Source organism: Heterodontus francisci, chromosome 5, assembly GCF_036365525.1.
Source record: "Heterodontus francisci isolate sHetFra1 chromosome 5, sHetFra1.hap1, whole genome shotgun sequence".
Lineage (NCBI taxonomy): Eukaryota > Metazoa > Chordata > Chondrichthyes > Heterodontiformes > Heterodontidae > Heterodontus > Heterodontus francisci.
In genome coordinates this window covers 94,816,516-94,837,222 of record NC_090375.1, presented here as the reverse complement: position 1 = coordinate 94,837,222, position 20,707 = coordinate 94,816,516, and the positions used below count along the sequence as shown (strand labels likewise).

The 20,707-nt window shown below is 43.8% G+C and overlaps 1 protein-coding gene across 3 annotated transcripts in view; it reads right to left on the bottom strand.

Moving 5' to 3' along the window:
- The window catches only part of spidr (scaffold protein involved in DNA repair), a 328,957-nt gene that overhangs the window by 58,837 nt on the left and 249,413 nt on the right, over positions 1 to 20,707 (bottom strand). For all 3 annotated transcript variants that reach the window (XM_068031805.1, XM_068031806.1, XM_068031807.1), the window contains one exon: positions 4,969 to 5,056. In XM_068031805.1, the coding sequence (XP_067887906.1) occupies positions 4,969 to 5,056 (88 nt within the window). The remainder of the gene's footprint in view (positions 1 to 4,968; positions 5,057 to 20,707) is intronic.

Here is a 20,707-nt window from a genome sequence, read left to right as displayed (position 1 = left end):
AACACCCAGGTCTCGCTGCATATTCCCCCCTCTCAGTTTATAGCCGTTCAGATAATAATCTGCCTTCCTGTTTTTGCTACCAAAGTCGATAACCTCACATTTATCCACATTATACTGCATCTGCCATGCATTTGCCGACACTCAACTTGTCCAAATCACACTGAAGTCTCTCTGCATCCTCCTCACAACTCACCATCCCACCCAGATTTGTGTCATCTGCAAATTTGGAGATATTACATTTAGTTCCCTCATCTAAATCATTAATATATATTGTGAAAAGCTGGGGTCCTAGCACCGATCCCTGTGGTACCCCACTAGTCACTGCCTGCCATTCGGAAAAAGACCCGTTTATTCCTACTCTTTGTTTCCTGTCTGCCAACCAATTTTCTATCCATCATAATACACTAAACCCAATCCCATGCACTTCAATTTTACACGCTAACTTCTTATGTGGGACTTTGTCAAAAGCCTTCTGAAAGTCCAAATAAACCACATCCACTGGCTCCCCCTCATCAACTCTACTAGTTACATCCTCGAAGAATTCTAGTAGATTTGTCAAGCATGACTTCCCTTTTGTAAATGCATGCTGACACTGCCCGATTCTACCACTGTTCTCCAAGTGCTCTGCTAGAACATCTTTGATAATGGACTCTAGAATTTTCCCCACTACCGACATCAGGCTGACTGGTCTATAATTCCCTGTTTTCTCTCTATCTCTCTTTTTAAATAGTGGGGTTACATTAGCTACCCGCCAATCTGTAGGAACTGTTCCAGAGTGTATAGAATCTTGAAAGATGACCATCAATGCAGCCACTATTTCTAGGGCCACTTCCTTAAGTACTCTGGGATGTAGATTATCAGGCCCTGGGGGTTTATCGGCCTTCAATCCCATCAATTTCCCCAATACCATTTCTCTACTAATACTGATTTCCTTCAGTTCCTCCCTCTCACTAAACCCTAAACATTTCTGGTATGTTATTTGTGTCCTCCTTTGTGAAGACAGAATCAAAGTATGCATTTAGTTGGTCAGCAACTTCTTTGTTCCCCATAATAAATTCCCCTGTCTCTGACTGTAAGGGACAACAGTTGTCTTCACTAATCTTTTTCTCTTCACATTAATCGGCGCAGGCTTGGAGGGCCGAATGGCCTGTTCCTGTGCTGTACTGTTCTTTGATCTTTATACCTATAGAAACTTTTACAGTCAATTTTTATGTTCCCCGCAAGCTTACTCTCGTACTCTATTTCCCCCTTCTTAAATCAACCCCTTGGTCCTCCTTTGCTGAATTCTAAACTGCTCCCAAACCTCAGGTCTGTTATTTTTTCTGGCGAACTTGTATGCCTCTACCTTGGATCTAATGCTCCCTGTAATTTATGTCTAATTTATACAGTTATGTCCTGTATACAAAAAACAGGATAAGTCCAGCCCGGACAATTACCGCCCCATCAGTCTACTCTCAATCATCAGTAAAGTGATGGAAGGTGTCATCAACAGTGCCATCAAGCGACACTTGCTTAGCAATAACCTGCTCAGTGACGCTCAGTTTGGGTTCCGCCAGGGCCACTCAGCTCCTGACCTCATCACAGCCTTGGTTCAAACATGGACAAAAGAGCTGAACTCAACAGGTGAGGTGACAGTGACTGCCTTTGACATCAAGGCGGCATTTGACCGAGTATGGCATCAAGGAGCCCTAGCAAAACTGAGGTCAATGGGAATCAGGGGGAAAACCCTCCGCTGGCTGGAGTCATACCTAGCGCAAGGGAAGATGGTTGTGGTTGCTGGCAGTCAATCATCTGAGCTCCAGGACATCACTGCAGGAGCTCCTCAGGGTAGTGTCCTAGGCCCAACTGCTTCATCAATGACCATCCTTCAATCATAAGGTCAGAAGCGGGGATGTTCGCTGATGATTGCACAATGTTCAACACCATTCATGACTCCTCAGATACTGAAGCAGTCTGTGTAGAAATGCAGCAAGACCTGGATAATAATCAGGCTTGAGCTGATAAGTGGCAAGTAACATTCGCGCCACACAAGTGCCAGGCAATGACCATCTCCAACAAGAATCTAACCATCTCCCCTTGATATTCAACGGCATTACCATCACTGAATCCCCCACTATCAACATCCTCGGGGCTACCATTGACCAGAAACTGAACTGGAGTAGCCATATAAATACCGTGGCTACAAGAGCAGGTCAGAGGCTAGGAATCCTGAGGCGAGTAACTCACTTCCTGACTCCCCAAAGCCTGTTTGCCATCTACAAGGCACAAGTCAGGAGTGTGATGGAATACTCACCACTTGCCTGGATGGGTGCAGCTCCAACAACACTCAAGAAGCTCGACACCATCCAGGACAAAGCAGCCCACTTGATTGTTTGTAGATGGGGTGCCATTCACTCCCTCCACCACCAACACACAGTGGCAGCAGTGTGTACCATCTACAAGATGCACTGCAGCAACGCACCAAGGCTCCTTAGACAGCACCTTCCAAACCCGCGACCTCTACCAACTAGAAGGACAAGGGCAGCAAATACATGGGAACACCACCACCTGCAAGTTCCCCTCCAAGTCACACACCATCCTGACTTGGAGCTATATCACTGTTCCTTCACTGTCACTGGGTCAAAATTCTGGAACTCCCTTCCTAACAGCACTGTGGGTAGACCTACCCCAAATGGACTCCAGCGGTTTAAGAAGGCAGCTCACCACCACCTTCTCAAGGGCAATTAGGGATGGGCAATAAATGCTGGCCTGGCCAGTGGCGCCTCCATCCCATGAATGAATAAAAAAAAAATCTCCCTTGTAAGCCGTGGTTTGGCTACCTTTCCCGTTTTACTTTTGCGCCAGACAGGAATAAACAATTGTTGCAGTTCATCCATGCGCTCTTTGAATGTTTGCCATTGCTTATCCACCATTATCCCTTTAAGTAACGTTTCCCAAGCCATCATACCCAACTCGCGCCTCATAACTTCGTAGTGTCCTTTATTAAGATTCAAACCCTAGTGTACCACGATCACTGGCTGTTCACCCTCCCCCTTCAGAATGTCCTGTAACTGCTCTGAGACATCCTTGACCCTTGCACCAGGGAGGCAACATACCATCCTGAAGTCTCGTTTGCGGCCACAGAAGCAATATATTTTAATTTTTATGAAACCACCTTAAACATAGTATAAATAATAAATTCAATTGATCAATCAGCTACCAAAGGAACATATCAAACAATTAAAGGTGCAACAAGGAAAGCAAAGCTTTGCTTTCATTCATTCATAGGATGAGAGTGTTGCTGGCAAGGCCAGCATTTATTGCCATCCCTAACTGCACTTTAGAAAGGTGAACCACCTTCTAGCGCTGTTAGGAAGGGAGTTCCAGCTTTGTGACCTAGTTGAATATGATTACGAGGGTAACGTTGTACAGTGTTTTTGATGTCCAGTTTAATTTTAAAATTACTACTACTTACCATCTTAGCAACAACATTATAGATATGCTTAGACCAATCTTACACTTGGCTGTATGTGTCAAATCAGTAAAAGGGCTCCAGAACAAGTATCTGAATCCATGTTACTGAAAGTTGTAGAAGAAATAATTCAGTTAAATGTGAGACATGTAATATTTCATACTACAGTTATACTATCATTTCGGCATTGATAGAAAGTGCTTTTATATTCATATCTGTGTAAAAGCAGCAATGTAACTCTGGAGTTAGGTTTCATTCTAAAGTTAAGCATATATGAGAACACAGGAGGTCATTTCACATTATTATAAGTTTATATTAGATGCCATATAACCCCTGCAGATTCCCAAGCAGGTTTCGAGATAAGAGAACATTGTAATCATGAAATGCATTTGGAGCCATGAACTTTTTTGGAGATGGTTAAGAACCAAACACCATTTCATTACAATGATGCTACTTGGGTAGCAAAATGATAATGAGACGGCAAGCAGCCCAGCTACCTACACCATCAGATGTGGAAGCTCCAGCCCTACAACTCATCCAAGACTGTTAATGCAGCAAAATGTAGCTAGGCAGCATATTATGCACCAGAAGCCCAAACATAACATAACATAATATAAGGGCGGCACAGTGGCGCAGTGGTTAGCACCGCAGCCTCACAGCTCCAGCGACCCGGGTTCAATTCTGGGTACTGCCTGTGTGGAGTTTGCAAGTTCTCCCTGTGTCTGCGTGGGTTTCCTCCGGGTGCTCTGGTTTCCTCCCACAGCCAAATGACTTGCAGGTTGATAGGTAAATTGGCCATTATAAAGTGCCCCTAGTATAGGTAGGTGGTAGGGGAATATAGGGACAGGTGAGGATGTGGTAGGAATATGGGATTAGAGCAGGATTAGTATAAATGGATGGTTAATGGTCGGCACAGACTTGGTGGGCCGAAGGGCCTGTTTCAGTGCTGTATATCTAAAATCTAAATCTAAACTGTGCATATGACAGGGGCCTTCCAATAATGCAGTTTGAGCACCTGAGTAGTTGTTAACAACAGGCACTTCAGGAAAGCCTTTCATTGCTGCTGGCATCTGACATTTGACCCCAATGTTTTCAGAAGTAAAAGAGAGATGTATTAAAATTTCCTCTCATTTGTTTTTCTGCAGGAATCTGCCAGTTTCCTGTTCATAAGAGGTCTGTGTTAACCGGGCCTGCTGAAGGAGAAGACTTTCCCCTTCCTTCAGTTATGCAGTATGAGCACTCTTACTTGTGCCTAGACTGACGAATAGTAGCAAAACAAAAGCAAAGATATAAATAAGCCTTGTTCTTTTGCTTTAAGAAAATTCACATCTGCCGATACAACGTGTTGCACACTGTCTTAAATTGAGATCCTCAGGTGAAGCTACCCTATTGTGTCCCTAAGTAATAGACCTCTTTCAGTTTCATCAGCAAACAAACCCAAAAAACTTCTCCAGTTCTTTTTGGTAAAGTGAGTGCCCGCTGAATAGGCATCCATGGTTTCTAGATATTAGCATTACCTCTTGGCTGACTTGACTTTGGCCATGGACTTTTGGAGGAACCAATGGAGGCCACAGGCTTTCAATCAGACTGAAGAGTCCTGAAGACCTGCGAGATAACATGCAAGCCAGATCAAAATATACTGAAATCTTTATACAATAACATTAGTAAGCAAAAAACATGTTTTGACAACATTCTGGTTTGAAGAAAGAAAAAAGAAAGACTCGTATTTATGTAGCACCTTTCACAACCACCAGATATCCCAAAGCACTTTAACAGCGAATGAAATACTTTTGAAATCTAGTCACTGTTGTAATGTAGGAAACACAACAGCCAATTTGCGCACAGCAAACTCCCACATACAGCAAAGTGATAATAACCAGATCATCTGTTTTTGTGATGTCGATTGAGGGATAAATATTGGCCAGGACACTGGGGATAAGTCCCCTGCTCTTCTTCAAAATAGTGCATGCGATCTTTTACGTTCACCTGAGGGGGCAGACGGTTTAATGTCTAATCAGAAAGATGGCACATCTGACAGTGTAGCACTCCCGCTGTACTGTACAGCAGTTTCAGCCTAGATTGTTGAGCTGAAGTTCTGGAGTGAGGCTCAAACCCACAACCTTCTGACTCAGTGGTGAGAGTGCTACCAACTCAATAATGGCTGACACACAAATATTTAAATGTTTCCTCTACATTAACCATACCCTTAGAAAGAAAGAAAAGCTTGCACTTATATAGTGCCGTCCATATCCTCAGGACAGCTTTGGAGCCAATGAATTTAGTTTAGTTTAGTTTAGAGATACAGCACTGAAACAGGCCCTTCGGCCCACCGAGTCTGTGCCGACCATCAACCACCCATTTATACTAATCCTACACTAATCCCGTATTCCTATCACATCCCCACCTGTCCCTGTATATTTCCCTACCACCTACCTATACTAGGGTCAATTTATAATGGCCAATTAACCTATCAACCTGCAAGTCTTTGGCATGTGGGAGGAAACCGGAGCACCCGGAGGAAACCCACGCAGACACAGGGAGAACTTGCAAACTCCGCACAGGCAGTACCCAGAATCGAACCCGGGTCCCTGGAGCTGTGAGGCTGCAGTGCTAACCACTGCGCCACTGTGCAGTTTATTCATTCATGGGATGTGGGTGTAGCTGGCCAGGCCAGCATTTATTGCCCATCCCGAATTGCCCTTGAGAAGGTGGTGCCTTCTTGAACTGCTGCAGTCCATGAGTGAAGGTACAAATTGTTTTGTTGGCTTATGTGATAACCAATTTGTACACAGCAAGGTACCACAAACAGCAGTGTGATAAAGACCAGATAATTGGTTTGGTGCTGGTGTTTGAGAAGAGAATGCTGGCCAGAAACTTTGATTTAGGACCATCTTTAAATTGTGCCAGGGGATATTTTACATACATCTGAACAGGTAGACAAGGCCTTGGTCTCATCTGAATAGCTTATTCCTGTTCAATAAATATGACACTATGAGGAAGAGGAACAATCAACAAAAGAATCCCATCCTATGCTGCTGGACAAGAGAGCACCCTTTCAAAAAGAACAGTACTGAAAAAAAGTGGAAACCATTTTCAAGAGGCTCCAAATGTGATAAAATGTTCAAAAAGTCACACAAGAGTCAATGTAAATTTGAGTCCGAATTGAGTAGGGTTTGCTAATTTCAAAAATGAAAAAAATGTAAAAATATTTACCTGCTCTCTATAGGATAACAAAAGTAAAATATTTCTGAAATACTTGAAATTTCAATGGTAGGCAGAACTAGTTCTCTCAAAATTAATATAAATGTACCAATGAGTATTAAATATGTTTTATTCTATTACATCAGTTTTCTGAGTTATAAGGACCAGAACAATTAAATTCAGTTTCCTGGTTATAGATCACGCCTGCAGTTGGTAAATGGCTGGGAACGTTAATGTTACTGGACAGGTAATCTGGAGCAGTGCTTCTTCTACGCTTCGCAGGTGCACAGCCACACAGCAACTGGGAATGTGTCACACAGGGCACAAACAGGCTGTGGACAAGCAGCGGTCCCTTTAAGATGTATACATGTGTGGCCGCACAGCAATCCTAAAGAGTCCACACACTGTAAGAAATGGGCTGCGCACAGTGAAGTGAAATTAGAGGGAACACTGATCAAGAGGCCTGGGATAATACTCCAGAGACATAAATTCAAAACCCATCACTGCAGCTGGGGAAATCTAAATTCAATAAATCTGGAATAAAAAGCTAGTCTCAATTATCATGATCATGAAACTATCAGCTTGTCGTCAGAACCAATCTGGTTCACAAATGTCCTTCAAGGAAGGAAGTTTACCGTCTTTTCCTGATCTGGCTTACATGTGACTTCAGACCCACAGCGATGTGTTTGACTCTCAACTGCCCTCTGAATTGGCCAAGCAAGCCATTGCCCTGAGGAACTCCTGCAGCAATGTCCTGGGGTTGAAATGCATGGCCTTTAACAATCTTTCTTTGTGCTAGCTTTGACTCAAGCCAGTGGAGAGTTTTTCCCCTGATTCCCATTGACTTCAATGTTACTGTTTAATGCCATACTTGGTCAAATGCTGCCTTGACATCAAGGGCAATCATTCTCATCTTACCCCTGGAATTCAGCTCTTTTATCCATGTTCGGATGAAGGCTGTAATGAGGTTTGGAGCCGGGTAGCCTTGGTGGAACCCGAACTGAGCATTGGTGAGCAGGTTATTGGTGAGTAAGCGCTGCTCAATAGGACCATTGATCACTCCTTCCATTACTTTGTTGATGATTGAGGGTAGACTGATGGGACGGTAATTGGAAAGATTGGATTTGTTCTTGTTTCTGTGGAGAGGACATACCTGGCCAATTTTCAACATTGTAGGGTAGATGCCAGTGTTGTATCTGTACTGGAACAGCTTGGCTAGGGGTATGGCTTGTTCTGGAGTACAAGTTTTCATCACTACAGCTAGGATGTTGTCATGGCCCATAGTCTTTGCTGTGTCCAGTTCATTCAGTCATTTCTTGATACCATGTGGAGTGAATTGAATTAGCTGAAGACTGGCATCTGTGATGCTGGGGACCTCAGAAGAAAGCCAATAGGGGTCATCCACTCAGCACTTCTGGATATCCTTTGGACGAAGCACACATTGATAGCTACATGGGCACTATCTGTGACAGCCTGCACCTCGAGAAAGTCATGACACTGATAATCTGAACAGCTCTGCTCTGCTGCTGGTATGATCCATTCCAAAAGTGATGAGCTACTCTCCTTCATCAAATAAATAGTAACCCAATGAAAGCAGTCATATGCTGACGAAATTAGCTTTGTCCCAAGTAGATCCTGTGGCAAACAATTTCAAGGCTGTGGTGACTTTGATGGGCACTATTGCTGCTGTTCCAATATTTGAGGTGGCTAAAGGGTAGTTTCCAAAAGCCAGCAAGTCATTTAGAGCTTCCCTGCTCAAGCACAGGCTCCTCAAGCAGAGCTCCTTGCTTTGTTGCAGGGAGGGTCACGTCCTCCTCCGATGATGTCAGATGAGTCAAGCTTGTGTTCCTGCTCAGTTTCTTCCTACTAATAAATAAGAAGCATGGGGATTCCCACACAAAATTCCATGAGGCTCCCTTTATACTCTGTAAGGCCACAATCAGGGATGTGGTTCAAGGACAGTGTGCATGTTTTGTATTTATGAGGCCCCACAATTATCTGCTAGCATCTCCATACACCTCACACTTCGAATCAGTTCTTTGAAGGAGTAAAATGCGCTGTGGATAAAGGGGAGCCCGTTGACATACTGTACTTGGATTTCCAGAAGACATATGACAAGGTGCCACATAAAAGGTTATTACACAAAGTAGGAGCACATGCTGGAGGGGGTAACATATTAGCATGGATAGAATACTGGCTGGCAGAAAACAGAGTATGCATAAATAGATCCTTTTCTGATTGGCAGGATGTGACAAGTGGATTCCCGCAAGGATCTGTGCTGGGGCCTCAACTTTTTACAATTTATATCAATGACTTAGATGAGGGGAGCGATGGCATGGTAACTAAATGTGCAGATGACACAAAGATAGGTAGGAAAGTTATGTTGTGAAGGCATAAGGAGGTTGCAGACCGATATAGGTAGGTTGAGGGAGTGGGCAAAAATCTGGCAGATGAAGTATAATGTGGAGAAATTGGAAGTAGTTCACTTTGGCAGGAAAAAAAAGCAGAGTATTACTTAAAGAGAATGACTGCAGAATTCCGGGGTGCAGAGAGAGCTAGGTGCTCTAGTGCATGAGTCATAAAAAGTTAGTATGCAGGCACAGCAGGTAATAAAGAAGGCTACTGAAATGCTACCCTTTATTATGAGAGGAATTCAAAATCATAGAAAGTTTAAGGCACAGAAAGAAGCAGCTTGGCCCAGTGTGTCTGTGCCGGCCGAAAAACGATCCACCCGTTCTAATCCCACCTTCCAGCATTTGGTCTGTAACCCTACAGATTACAGCACTTGAGGTGCATATCCAGACTCCTTTTGAATGAGTTGAGGGTATCTGCCTCTACTACCCTTTCAGGCAGTGAGTTCCAGACCCCCACCATCCTCTGGGTGAAAAAGATTTTCCTCACCTCCCCTCTAATTTTTCTACTAATCACTTGAAATCTATGCCCCCTAGTCACTGACCTCTCTAAGGTGAATAGGCCCTTCACCTCCACTCTATCCAGGTCCCTCAAAATGTTGTACATTTCAATTAGATCTCCCCTCAGCCTTCTCGGTTCCAAGGAGAACAACCTCAGCCTATCCAATCTTTCCAGTCCTGGCAATATCCCTGTAAATCTCCTCTGTACCCTCTCAAGTGCAATTACATCCTTTCTGTAACAAGGTGACCAGAACTGCATACAGTACTCAAGTTGTGGCTTAACCGATGAGTTATACAGTTCCAGCATAACCTCCCTGTTCTTATATTCTATTCCTCGGCTAATAAAGGAAAGGGTTCCATGTGCCTTCTTAACCACCTTATTGATCTGTCCTGCTAGCTTCAGGGATCTGTGGACATTCATTTCAAGGTCCTTCACTTCCTCTACACTTCTCAGTATTTTCCCATTAATCGTGTATTCCTTTGCCTTGTTTGACCTCCCCAAATGCATCACCTCACACTTCTCTGGGTTGAATTCTATTTGCCATTTTTCTGCCCATCTGACCAGACCATCAATATCTTCCTGCAGCCTACAGCTATCCGCTTCGCTATCTACCACATGGCCAATCTTTGTGTTGTCTGCAAACTTATTGATCATGCCCCCTACATTTACGTCAAAATCGTTGTTATATACCACTGATATAAAATAAAAGTAAGGATGTTATGCTTCAGTTATATTAGGCATTGGTGAGACCTCATCTCGAATACTGTGTGCAGTTCTGGTCTCCTTATTTAAGGAAGGATGTAAATGTGTTGGAGGCAGTTCAGAGGAGGTTTACTAGACTGATACCTGGAATGAGCGGGTTGTCTTATGAGGAAAGGTTGGACAGACTGAGCTTGTTTTCACTGGAGTTTAGAAGAGTGAGGGGAGACTTGATTGAAGTATATAAGATCCTGAACGGTCTTGACAAGGTGGATGTGGAAAGGATGTTTCCTCTTGTGGGTGAGTCCAGAACTAGGAGGCACTGTTTTAGAATTAGTGGTTGCTCTTTTAGAACAGAGATGAGGAGAAATTTGTTCTCTCAGAGGATTGTGCAACTTTGGAACTCTCTGCCTCAGAAGATTGTGGAGGCGGGGTTATTGAATATTTTTAAGGTGGAAGGCAAGGGAATCGAGGGTTATCGGGGGTAAATGGGAGTGTGGAATTCGAGATACAAACAGATCAGCCATGATCTTATTGAATGGCGGAGCAGGCTCAAGGGGCCGAATGGCCTGCTTCCGCTCCTAAGTCGTATGTTCAAAGTTGAGGAGCAAGATATCTTAATCAGTTTTAAGAAGGAACCAGACAGGTTCTTGTCAGCATAGAGGATTCAGGGTTATTAGAAATAGGGAAGACAGTGGGTAAGACATTGTTGAGGAGTGGGAGAAACAAAAGAGAGTGACAGAAAAAAAACACAATGGGGCAAGACACCATGGGCCATAATTTTACACCCTTCCCACCCCCCCCAAAAGAGTGGGAAAGTGGCCGGGCCGGGGGGTGGCGTAAAATGGAGCGGGAGGCTCGGGGGGGGGGGGGGGGGGGGGGGGGGTCCTTAAGTGGCCACTTAAGGGCCTCCGCCTGCCGCCACGGGGATTTTACCCGTGGCTAGTTGGACGGCCCAGGCCCGAGTAAAGCCACCTGACAAAAGCAGGCATCTCTCTGATGGCCTGGGGGGGGGGGGGGCGGATCCACATGATTGGGCACACTGTGCCCAATGGAGGGCCACCCCTGCTACCCCAACCACCCACAACACCCCCTGTCCCCCCAATTGACCACCCTTGCCTCGCCACAGCCCGACTGATCACCCTGGCGAGGCAACAAAGACTTACCTTGGTTCTGGGGGTCCCCGACATCATCATCTTGGAAGTTGGGCTGCAGTCCCAGCAGTGGCCACTGCACCCGGCGGCGCTGCTGGGCCTAAGAGCTGCCGGCCCGCTGATTGGCTGGCAGCTCCATTAGGCGGGACTTACTGCCTCAAACGGGTGGATGTCCCGCCTCAGAACAATTAAAGGTCTGGGAACTGCAAAATGCGGGTCGGATCCCCAATCCAGGTGGAAGCAGGTTCGCTGCCGACTTTTCAGTCGGTGAACGGCTCCTGTCTGCCGAGGGGAAAATCCTGGCTCATCAAACCATCTTAATCCAGGTGAGAGAAGAGAAAGGAAAATTTATTCTGCCGTGGGAGCTAAAGGCACAGAACCTATTGGAGTGCAGAAACTATGAGGGGGTGGGGAAAAAGAGACAGATGCACATAGCCATAATTTATAGATCTGTAAAGGAAGAAAAAGAGAAACACTTTTGCAAGGTGGATGGGAAGGAGAGGTAGGAAAGTAAGGGTGCATTTGTGGTTCTGCCATGAACAGGAGGGCTCAATTGCTGTCAGAATATAGAGCACACAATAAAACAACGCACCCTTTTACAGCATGACCAACATATAGGGGAATAAGAAGTATTGAAAACAGAATTAAAAAAAATTTATATGCAAAGGAGTGGAAAATACAGAAAGAGCCAAGAAATAGGTATTTATGCATTTTTGCCGCACTTACACGTGTTCATACAGGAAAACACTTTACTAAACTGCATACAAGGAAAAAAGCAATGACATTAATTGGTATGGAAATATCAAAATACTTATTGTATGTCAGTTCTATTTTTCTTTCAAATTCAATTTCTGTTTTAACTTTTAAGTTACGCACTGACTAAATGCCACACTTACTAAATCCAACTCCAACAACATACCATTGATGTACATTAACTGATCTTTGTGCACATTAATCCAATCTTTCACTACAGCTACCAGTTTCCTCAGAATATTACTTAACAGACAGTGTTCACAACTTAAGTCCTGAATGACCTCCATAGGAATGACTACCATGAACATATCACAACACACACACATGAAACTCGCTGCTCTTTACTTTTCTTATTGCACCAAGCATTAATTTAAAATGTAATTACAACTACAGTGAATAGCTTTCATCACTACAGTCTTATCCGTAACAACGCACAACTCTGCCTCACCTCAGCTCATCTGCTGCTGAAACCTTCATTCATGCCTTTGTTACCTCTAGAGTTGACTATTCCAACACATTCCTGGCCAGTCTCCCACATTCTACCCTCTATAAACTTGAGATCATCCAAATCTCTGTCTGTATCCTTACTGCACCAAGTCCCATTCATCCAGCACCCTTGTGCTCACTGACCTACACTGGCTCTTGATCAAGCAACTCCTCAATCTTAAAATTCTCATCCTTGTTTTCAAATCCCTCCATGGCCTCCCTATCTCTGTAATCTCCTCCGGCCTAAAAACTCTCCAAAGAATCTGCACTCATCCGTACAGCATTCCAATTTTAACTGCTCCACCACTGGTAGCCATGCTTAGGTCCCAAGCTCTGGAATTCCCTCCCTGAACCTCTGCACCTTGCTTTCTTCCTTTAAGATGCTCCTTAAAACCTACCTCTTTGACCAAGCTTTTGGCCATCTGCCCTAAAATAGCAGCTTACCTTGCTCAGTGTCAAATTTTACATTATAACACTCCTATGAAGCACCATGGGACATTTTATTATGATAATGGCGTTATATAAATACAAACTGCTGTTATTTACAGTGGATGGACCATACTGACACCATAGTGGCGATTTCACTTGGAGAAGCTATAGTTGGGTAGGAAGTGTAAAATGTCAGATTGATGCATTAGCAAGAGCTCTTTTGAGTGTAGTGGAAGTGAACTTTATTCTGCAAATAACTGAAGAGCACAGAGATTTCAAGTGGCTGGTTTCCTTGAGGAGGAAAATATGTCACAAAAATGATAGAACTGCTAACAATAAATGGTGCTCCCACTGGTCATTCCTTCTCATTGCTCCTTTCAAGTCTTATTCAAAAAAGCTACACCATTAAAAAAATCTAACTTAGAAAAACAGTCACACCCTGATTAATTTATGTTCCTTCTTATTTACTGCATTAGACATTGACTGTCTTAGTCTTAGGGGGACAGTGGCATAGCTACTGGACTCGGCCTGGACTAATGCTCCAGAGCTGAGAGTTCAAATCCCACCATGGCAGCTGTAGGAATTAATAAATTTGGAATAAAGTGCTAGTCTCATTAGTAATGATCATGAAACTACCAGATTGTCATAAAAGCCCATCTGGATTACTAATGCCCTAAATGGGAAGAAATCTGCTGGGCTTGATGTAACTCCAGACCCACAACAATATGGCTGACTCTTAACTGCCCTCTGAAATGGCCCTAGCAAGCCACTCAGTTGTAGATGGCTTACCACCTGCTCAAGGGCAATTAGGGATGGGCAACAAATGCTGGCCTTGCCAGTGATGCTCACATCCCAAGAATGAAAACAAAAAAAGTCTTTTGGAAGAGGAAAAACCTGCTCAACCAGGGTTTAGTATTACATTGAGCAGCAAGTCTGTACATTGAAAACAATACCATAAAAGACATTTAACAGTCATAAAGTGTTAAAGCAAACAAGCCATAGCTTGTTCAGATTGCTATTTTACAATCAATTCATCTACCAAGACCTGAGGTTAGCAACAATTCCCACCCATTTTTAGAATTGGTTCAGAACACACAAATAAGTACATTATTGTGGTACCATATTGACACCAATCACTTTCAAGAAAATGAAATGCAGCTGCCACAAAAGCTAGGTCATATTTCAATAAGTAAAATCAAGGAAACTAGGAACAGTTAACCATCAGCAGGGTATTACAGTTAGAGCCAAATCCATATTTATGTGAACATGATACAAACACATTTCCGATGTAGCTAAGAACTGCTGTAATGCAAAACCTCTGATGTAGCATAGAGGTTTTACAGTCTCCTGCAGAAACAATAAAACAGTTTCTACAAAGCATCCACACATTGCTATGACATACTTCAGTATCGATCCTAAAAACAGTACTACAAAAATGGTCAACTGTAAATAAATCTTTACCAGGTCCCAAATAGTTGTCAAATCCAGTGTACATTATTCGTAGCCATTTCAGAGCAATTCTTTTGGCAATCTGACTTACTAAATATAACAGAATCCAATTGTGGCTGCAGTGGTTCATATTACTATTGTCCCAGGTTTTAGTCATATTAGGCAAGCCAAAATAAATAATTTCAAAATTTACTGGCAATGACAAAACATTATTTGCTAAAAATTGCATGTCAGGCAGGATCCTTGTTTTAATGAGATATGTTTAATACTAAATACAAATCACAAACTAAGATCATGCATTATTAGCACGCTATGCTGCTAAAGTTTTTTAACTGTCAAATGTTGTAGTGCTGGTGGAATATTTAAACTACCTCCAACACAATTCTCAGAGCATTTAGCTCGAATAAGAAGAATATAGCAGAAGTTAAAGTATCCATTTTCCTGTACTCTTCTTTGCATAAATGAACACACATATGTACAAAATAACACAAACAAAGGTTAAAGCCACTGGAGGACTTTCAGCCCAATGGTGTTATTGCTATTTGGTGACATCATAAACTGTTAACACAATACAATGCAAGGCTACATTAGTTATCGACTGATTTGGATTCCAAACTCTGTTCTAAATAGATAACTCCTAAATCTCCTGGGTCTTGTGGGTAAAGTACAAGCAACATTGTGATTTTTGATTAACTGCTTCCCATAATATAAAATACTATTCTATGTCTCCAATCACATTAACTTTGGAGTAGTACCTTCTTTGCCCTGTTGTGCGTCACAAGTAAAAGCTAAAAGCAGTAAATCTGATAACCAGTAATCTACACCATATACAAATCATAAATGTCAATAGTATTATCAATTTAAGTCACATCATAAGCCAATAGGCCAATAAAACATGACAGCAGGTTGACCTATTTTATTTTCTGTACTGCAAAACAGAGTAACTGAGGAACACTGAATCAAGGGCCTGTATTTCAGTCAGCCATGGAGTGACGGTGTTATGATCCCCATGGAGATCACAAACCTAAAGAATCCAATCTACCGACTGACCACAATTTAGAGGAAAAAAAGACAAGATTTCACTTTTATAAATTGTGCTTTAACACTCAAACCAAAACCAATAAAAATTAAACATGGACTAACAAATCACGGTCAAGATATATGCTTAAAGATTAATTAACTTAGAGTCATAGAGTTATTTACGGCACAGAAGGAGGCCATTCGGCCCATCGAGTCCAAGCCAGCTTTCCACAGAGCCCTGCTGTCAGTCCCACTCCCTGATTCGATCCCCGTAGCCCTACAAGTCTATTTCTCTCAAGTGGCCATCCAACTTACTCTTGAGGTCATTGATCGTCTCTCTCAAGAGTCTTTTTGGAAGTCCACTCAGCAAAGACAGCACCCATAACAGCCACAAAGTCCTTCAGGAAATTCGCAAGCAGGGCCTCAAAAGTAGTAATCTCCGGATTACTCCCAGTATCACACGCAAGTGAGTATAGAAATAAGAGGATAAAGCAGACGAATGCCTGGCTGGAAAGATGGTGCAGGCAGGAGGGCTCAAGAATTTTGGGACGTTGGGACCAGCTCTGGGGGAGATGGGACCTGTACAGGCCGGACAGGGTGCACCTAAGCAGAGCACAGACCGATTTCCTTGCAGGGCAATTTGCTAGTGCTACTGAGGAGGACTTAAGTAACCTGGTAGGGGTGTGGGAACCAGAAGGTAATATCAGAGAGGAATACCAAAGTGCACAGAATATTGGGAGAGACAGATAGCAATAGAGTAGGAAATAGTCAGTAGTTAGGTGGGTTCAGAGTAAAGGTAATAAATTAGGGTTATCATGTAAGCATTGAATGCGCGGAGCGTGGTAAATAAGATTGGTGAGTTACAGGTGCAGATAGCAATGTGGAAATATGACGCTGTGGCGATAACACAGACCTGGCTCAAAGAAGGGCAGGACTGGGCATTAGATATTCCTGGATACAAGGTGTTCGGGAAAGAAAGGAAAGGGGGAGGGGTGGCAGTATTGATTAAAGAGAACATCGCAGTGCTGGACAGCGAGGATGTCTCAGAGAGATCAAGGACAGAATCTATTTGGCTACAGAGAAGGAACAATAAAGGTGCAATTACATTGCGCAGTGTAGTCTATAGGCCACCAACTAGTGGGAAAGATGTAGAGGAACAATTTTGCAAGGAAACTACAGAAATGTGCAAAAATTATAAAGTAGTTGTAATGGGGGACTTTAATTATCCGAATATAGACTGGGACAGGAGTAGTGTAAAGGGCAGAAAGGGGAAAGAGTTCCTAGAGTGCCTTCAGGAAAATTTTCTACAGCATTATATGTCCAGTCCAACGAGAAAGGAGGCACTGTTAGACCTGGTTCTTGGGAATGGGGTGGGCCAAGTGGATCAAAGTATCAGATGGGGAATATTTAGGAGTCAGTGATCATTGTATCGTAAGGTATAGGTTGGCTATGGAAAAGGACAAGGAAAAATCCAGAGTAAGAATAATTAACAGGGAGAAAGCCAACTTCAATGGGGTAAGAATGGATCTGGCTCAGATAAAATGGAATCAAAGGGTGGCAAGCAAAACAAAGAGGAGATAGTTCAGGCACAGTCAAGGCATATTTCCACTAAGGGGAAAGGTAAGGCAAACAAATCCAGAGCTCCCTGGATGGCAAAAGAGATGGAGATTAAGATGAAGAGGAAAAAGTGCGCTTATGACAGATGTCAGGTGGACAATACAACTGAGAACCAGGTTGAATATAGAAGGTTCAGAGGGGAAGTGAAAAAGCAAATAAGAGAAGCAAAGAGAGAGTATGAAAAGAGACTGGCAGCTAACATAAAAGGGAATCCAATAGTTGTCTATAGTCATATAGATAGTAAAACAGTGGTAAAAGGAGGAATGGGGCTGATTAGGGACCAAAAAGGGGATTCATGCATGGACACAGGGGACATAGCTGAGGTAGTAAATGAATACTTTGCAGGGCTTTACCAAGGAAGATGTTGCACAGGTCAAGGTGAAAGAGGAGGTAATTCAGACACTTGAAGTAATTAAAATTGATAAGGAGGTGGTATTGGATAGGCTGTCTGTACTTAAAATTGATAAAGCACCAGGACCAGATGAGATGCACCCAAGGGTACTGAGGGAAGTGACAGTGGAAATTCTGGAAGCACTGGCCATAATTTTCCAGTCTTCCTTAGACTCAGGGTGGTGCCAGAGGACTGGAGAGTTGCAAATGTTACACCCTTGTTCAAAAAACTGTGTAACGATAAGCCCAGCGACTACAGGCCAGTCATCTAACCTCAGTGCTGAGAGGAAGCTTCCTGAAATGATAATTTTAGACCAAATTATTAGTCAGTTGGGCGAATGTGGGTTAATTAAGGAAAGTCAGCATGGATTTGCTAAGGGAAAATCGGGTTGAATTGAAGGGAGCAAAGTTATAGCTCATGGAATAAAAGGAACAGTAACAACATGGACACGAAATTGGCTGAGTGACGGGAAACAGAGAGTAGTTGTTAATGGTTGCTTTTCCAGACTGGAAGAAGGTTTGTAGGGGAGTTCCCCAGGGATCGGTGTTAGGACCCTTGCTCTTCCTGATATATATTAATGACCTAGACCTTGGTGTACAAGGCACAATTTCAAAACTTGCGGGTGATACAAGACTCGGAAACATTGTGAACAGTGAGCAGGATAGTGTTAAACTTCAAAAGGGCTTGTACAGGTTGGTGGAATGGGCAGACAAGCAGCAGATGAAATTTAATGCAGAGAAGTGTGGAGTGATTCATTTTGGTAGGAAGAACACAGAGAAACAATACAAAATAAAGGGTACAATTCTAAATGGAGTGCAGGAGCAGAGGGACCTGGGTGTATGTATGCATAAGGTGGCAGGACAGGTTGAGAGAGCAGGGGCATAGATTACAAAAGCACGGAAGTTATATTTAATTTGTATAAAATACCGGTTCGGCCTCAACTGGAGTATTCTGGGCGTCACACTGGAGGAGATGGCTCCACAAATATCCCCATCCTCAATGATGGGGGAGCCCAGCACATCAGTGCGAAAGACAAGGCTGAAGCATCTGCAATAATCTTCAGCCAGAAGTGGCGAGTTGATGATCCATCTCGGCCTCCTCCTGCAGTCCCCAGCATCACAAATGCCAGACTTCAGCCAATTCGATTCAGTCCACGTGATATCAAGAAACGACTGAAAGCACTGGATCCTGCAAAGGCTATGGGCCCTGACAACATTCCGGCAATAGTGCTGAAGACCTGTGCTCCAGAACTTGTCGCGCCCCTAACCAAGCTGTTCCAGTACAGCTACAACACTGGCATCTACCCTGCAATGTGGAAAATTGCCCAGGTATGTCCTGTACACAAAAAGCAGGACAAGTCCAACCCGGCCAATTACCGCCCCATCAGTCTACTCTCAATCATCAGTAAAGTGATGGAAGGTGTCATCAACAGTGCCATCAAGCGGCACTTGCTTAGCAATAACCTGCTCAGTGATGCTCAGTTTGGGTTCCGCCAGGGCCACTCAGCTCCTGACCTCATTAAAGCCTTGATCCAAACATGGATAAAAGGGCTGAACTCAAGAGGTGAGGTGAGAGTGACTGCCCTTGATATCAAGGCAGCATTTGACCGAGTATGGCATCAAGGAGCTCTAGCAAAACTGAGGTCAATAGGAATCAAGGAGAAAATTCTTGGCTGGTTGGAGTCATACCTAGGGCAAAGGAAGATGGTTGTGGTTGTTGGTGGTCAATCATCTGAGCTCCAGGACATCACTGCAGGAGTTCCTCAGGGTAGTGTCCTAAGCCCAACCATCTTTAGCTGCTTCATCAATGACCTTCCTTCAATCATACGGTCAGAAGTGGGGATGTTCGCTGATGATTGCACAATGTTCAGCACCATTCGTGACTCCTCAGATACTGAAGCAGTCCATGTAGAAATGCAGCAAGACCTGGACAACATCCAGGCTTGGGCTGATAAGTGGCAACTAGCATTCGCGCCACGCAAGTGCCAGGCAATGACCATCTCCAACAAGAGAGAATCTAACCATCTCCCCTTGACAGTCAATGGCATTACCATCGCTGAATCCCCCACTATCAACATCCAAGTGGCTACCATTGACCAGAAACTGAACTGGAGTAGCCATATAAATACTGTGGCTACAAGAGCAGGTCAGAGGCTAGGAATCCTGTGGCGAGTAACTCACCTCCTGACTCCCCAAAGCCTGTCCACCATCTACAAGGCACAAGTCAGGAGTGTGATGGAATACTCTCCACTTGCCTGGAAGGCTGCTGCTCCAACAACACTCAAGAAGCTCAACACCATCCAGGACAAAGCAGCCTGCTTGATTGGCACCCCATCCACAAACATTCACTCCCTCCACCACCGACACACAGTGGCAGCAGTGTGTACCATCTACAAGATGCACTGCAGCAACGCACCAAGGCTCCTTAGACAGCACCTTCCAAACCCGCGACCTCCACCAACTAGAAGGACAAGGGCAGCAAATGCATGGGAACACCACCACCTGCAAGTTCCCCTCCAAGTCACATACCATCCTGACTTGGAACTATATTGCCGTTCCTTCACTGTCGCTGGGTCAAAACCCTGGAACTCCCTTCCGAACAGCACTGTGGGTGTACCTACCGCACATGGACTGCAGGGGTTCAAGAAGGCAGCTCACCACCACTTTCTCAAGGACAATTAGGGATGGGCAATAAATGCTGGCCTGGCCAGCAACGCCCACATCCCATGAATGAATAAAAAAAACACTTTAGGAAAGATGTGACGATATTAGAGAGAGTGCAGAAAAGATTCACATGAATGGTTCCAGGGATGAGGAGCTTCAGTTACATGGATAGATTGGAGAAGTTGGGACTGTTTTCCTTGGAGGAGAAGGTTGAGGGGAGATTTCATAAAACACGAGGGGTCTGGACAGAGTAGAAGGGGAAAAAAACTGTCCCCACTGGTGGAGGGATCGAGAACAAGAGGACACAGATTTAAGATAATTGGCAAAAGAAGCAATGGAAACACGAGAAAAAACATTTTCACGCAGCGAGTGATTAGGATCTGGAATGCACTGCCTGAAAGTGTGGTAGAGGCAGGTCCAATGGAGGCATTCGAGAGGAAATTGGATTATTATCTGAAAAGGAAGAATGTGCAGGGCTATG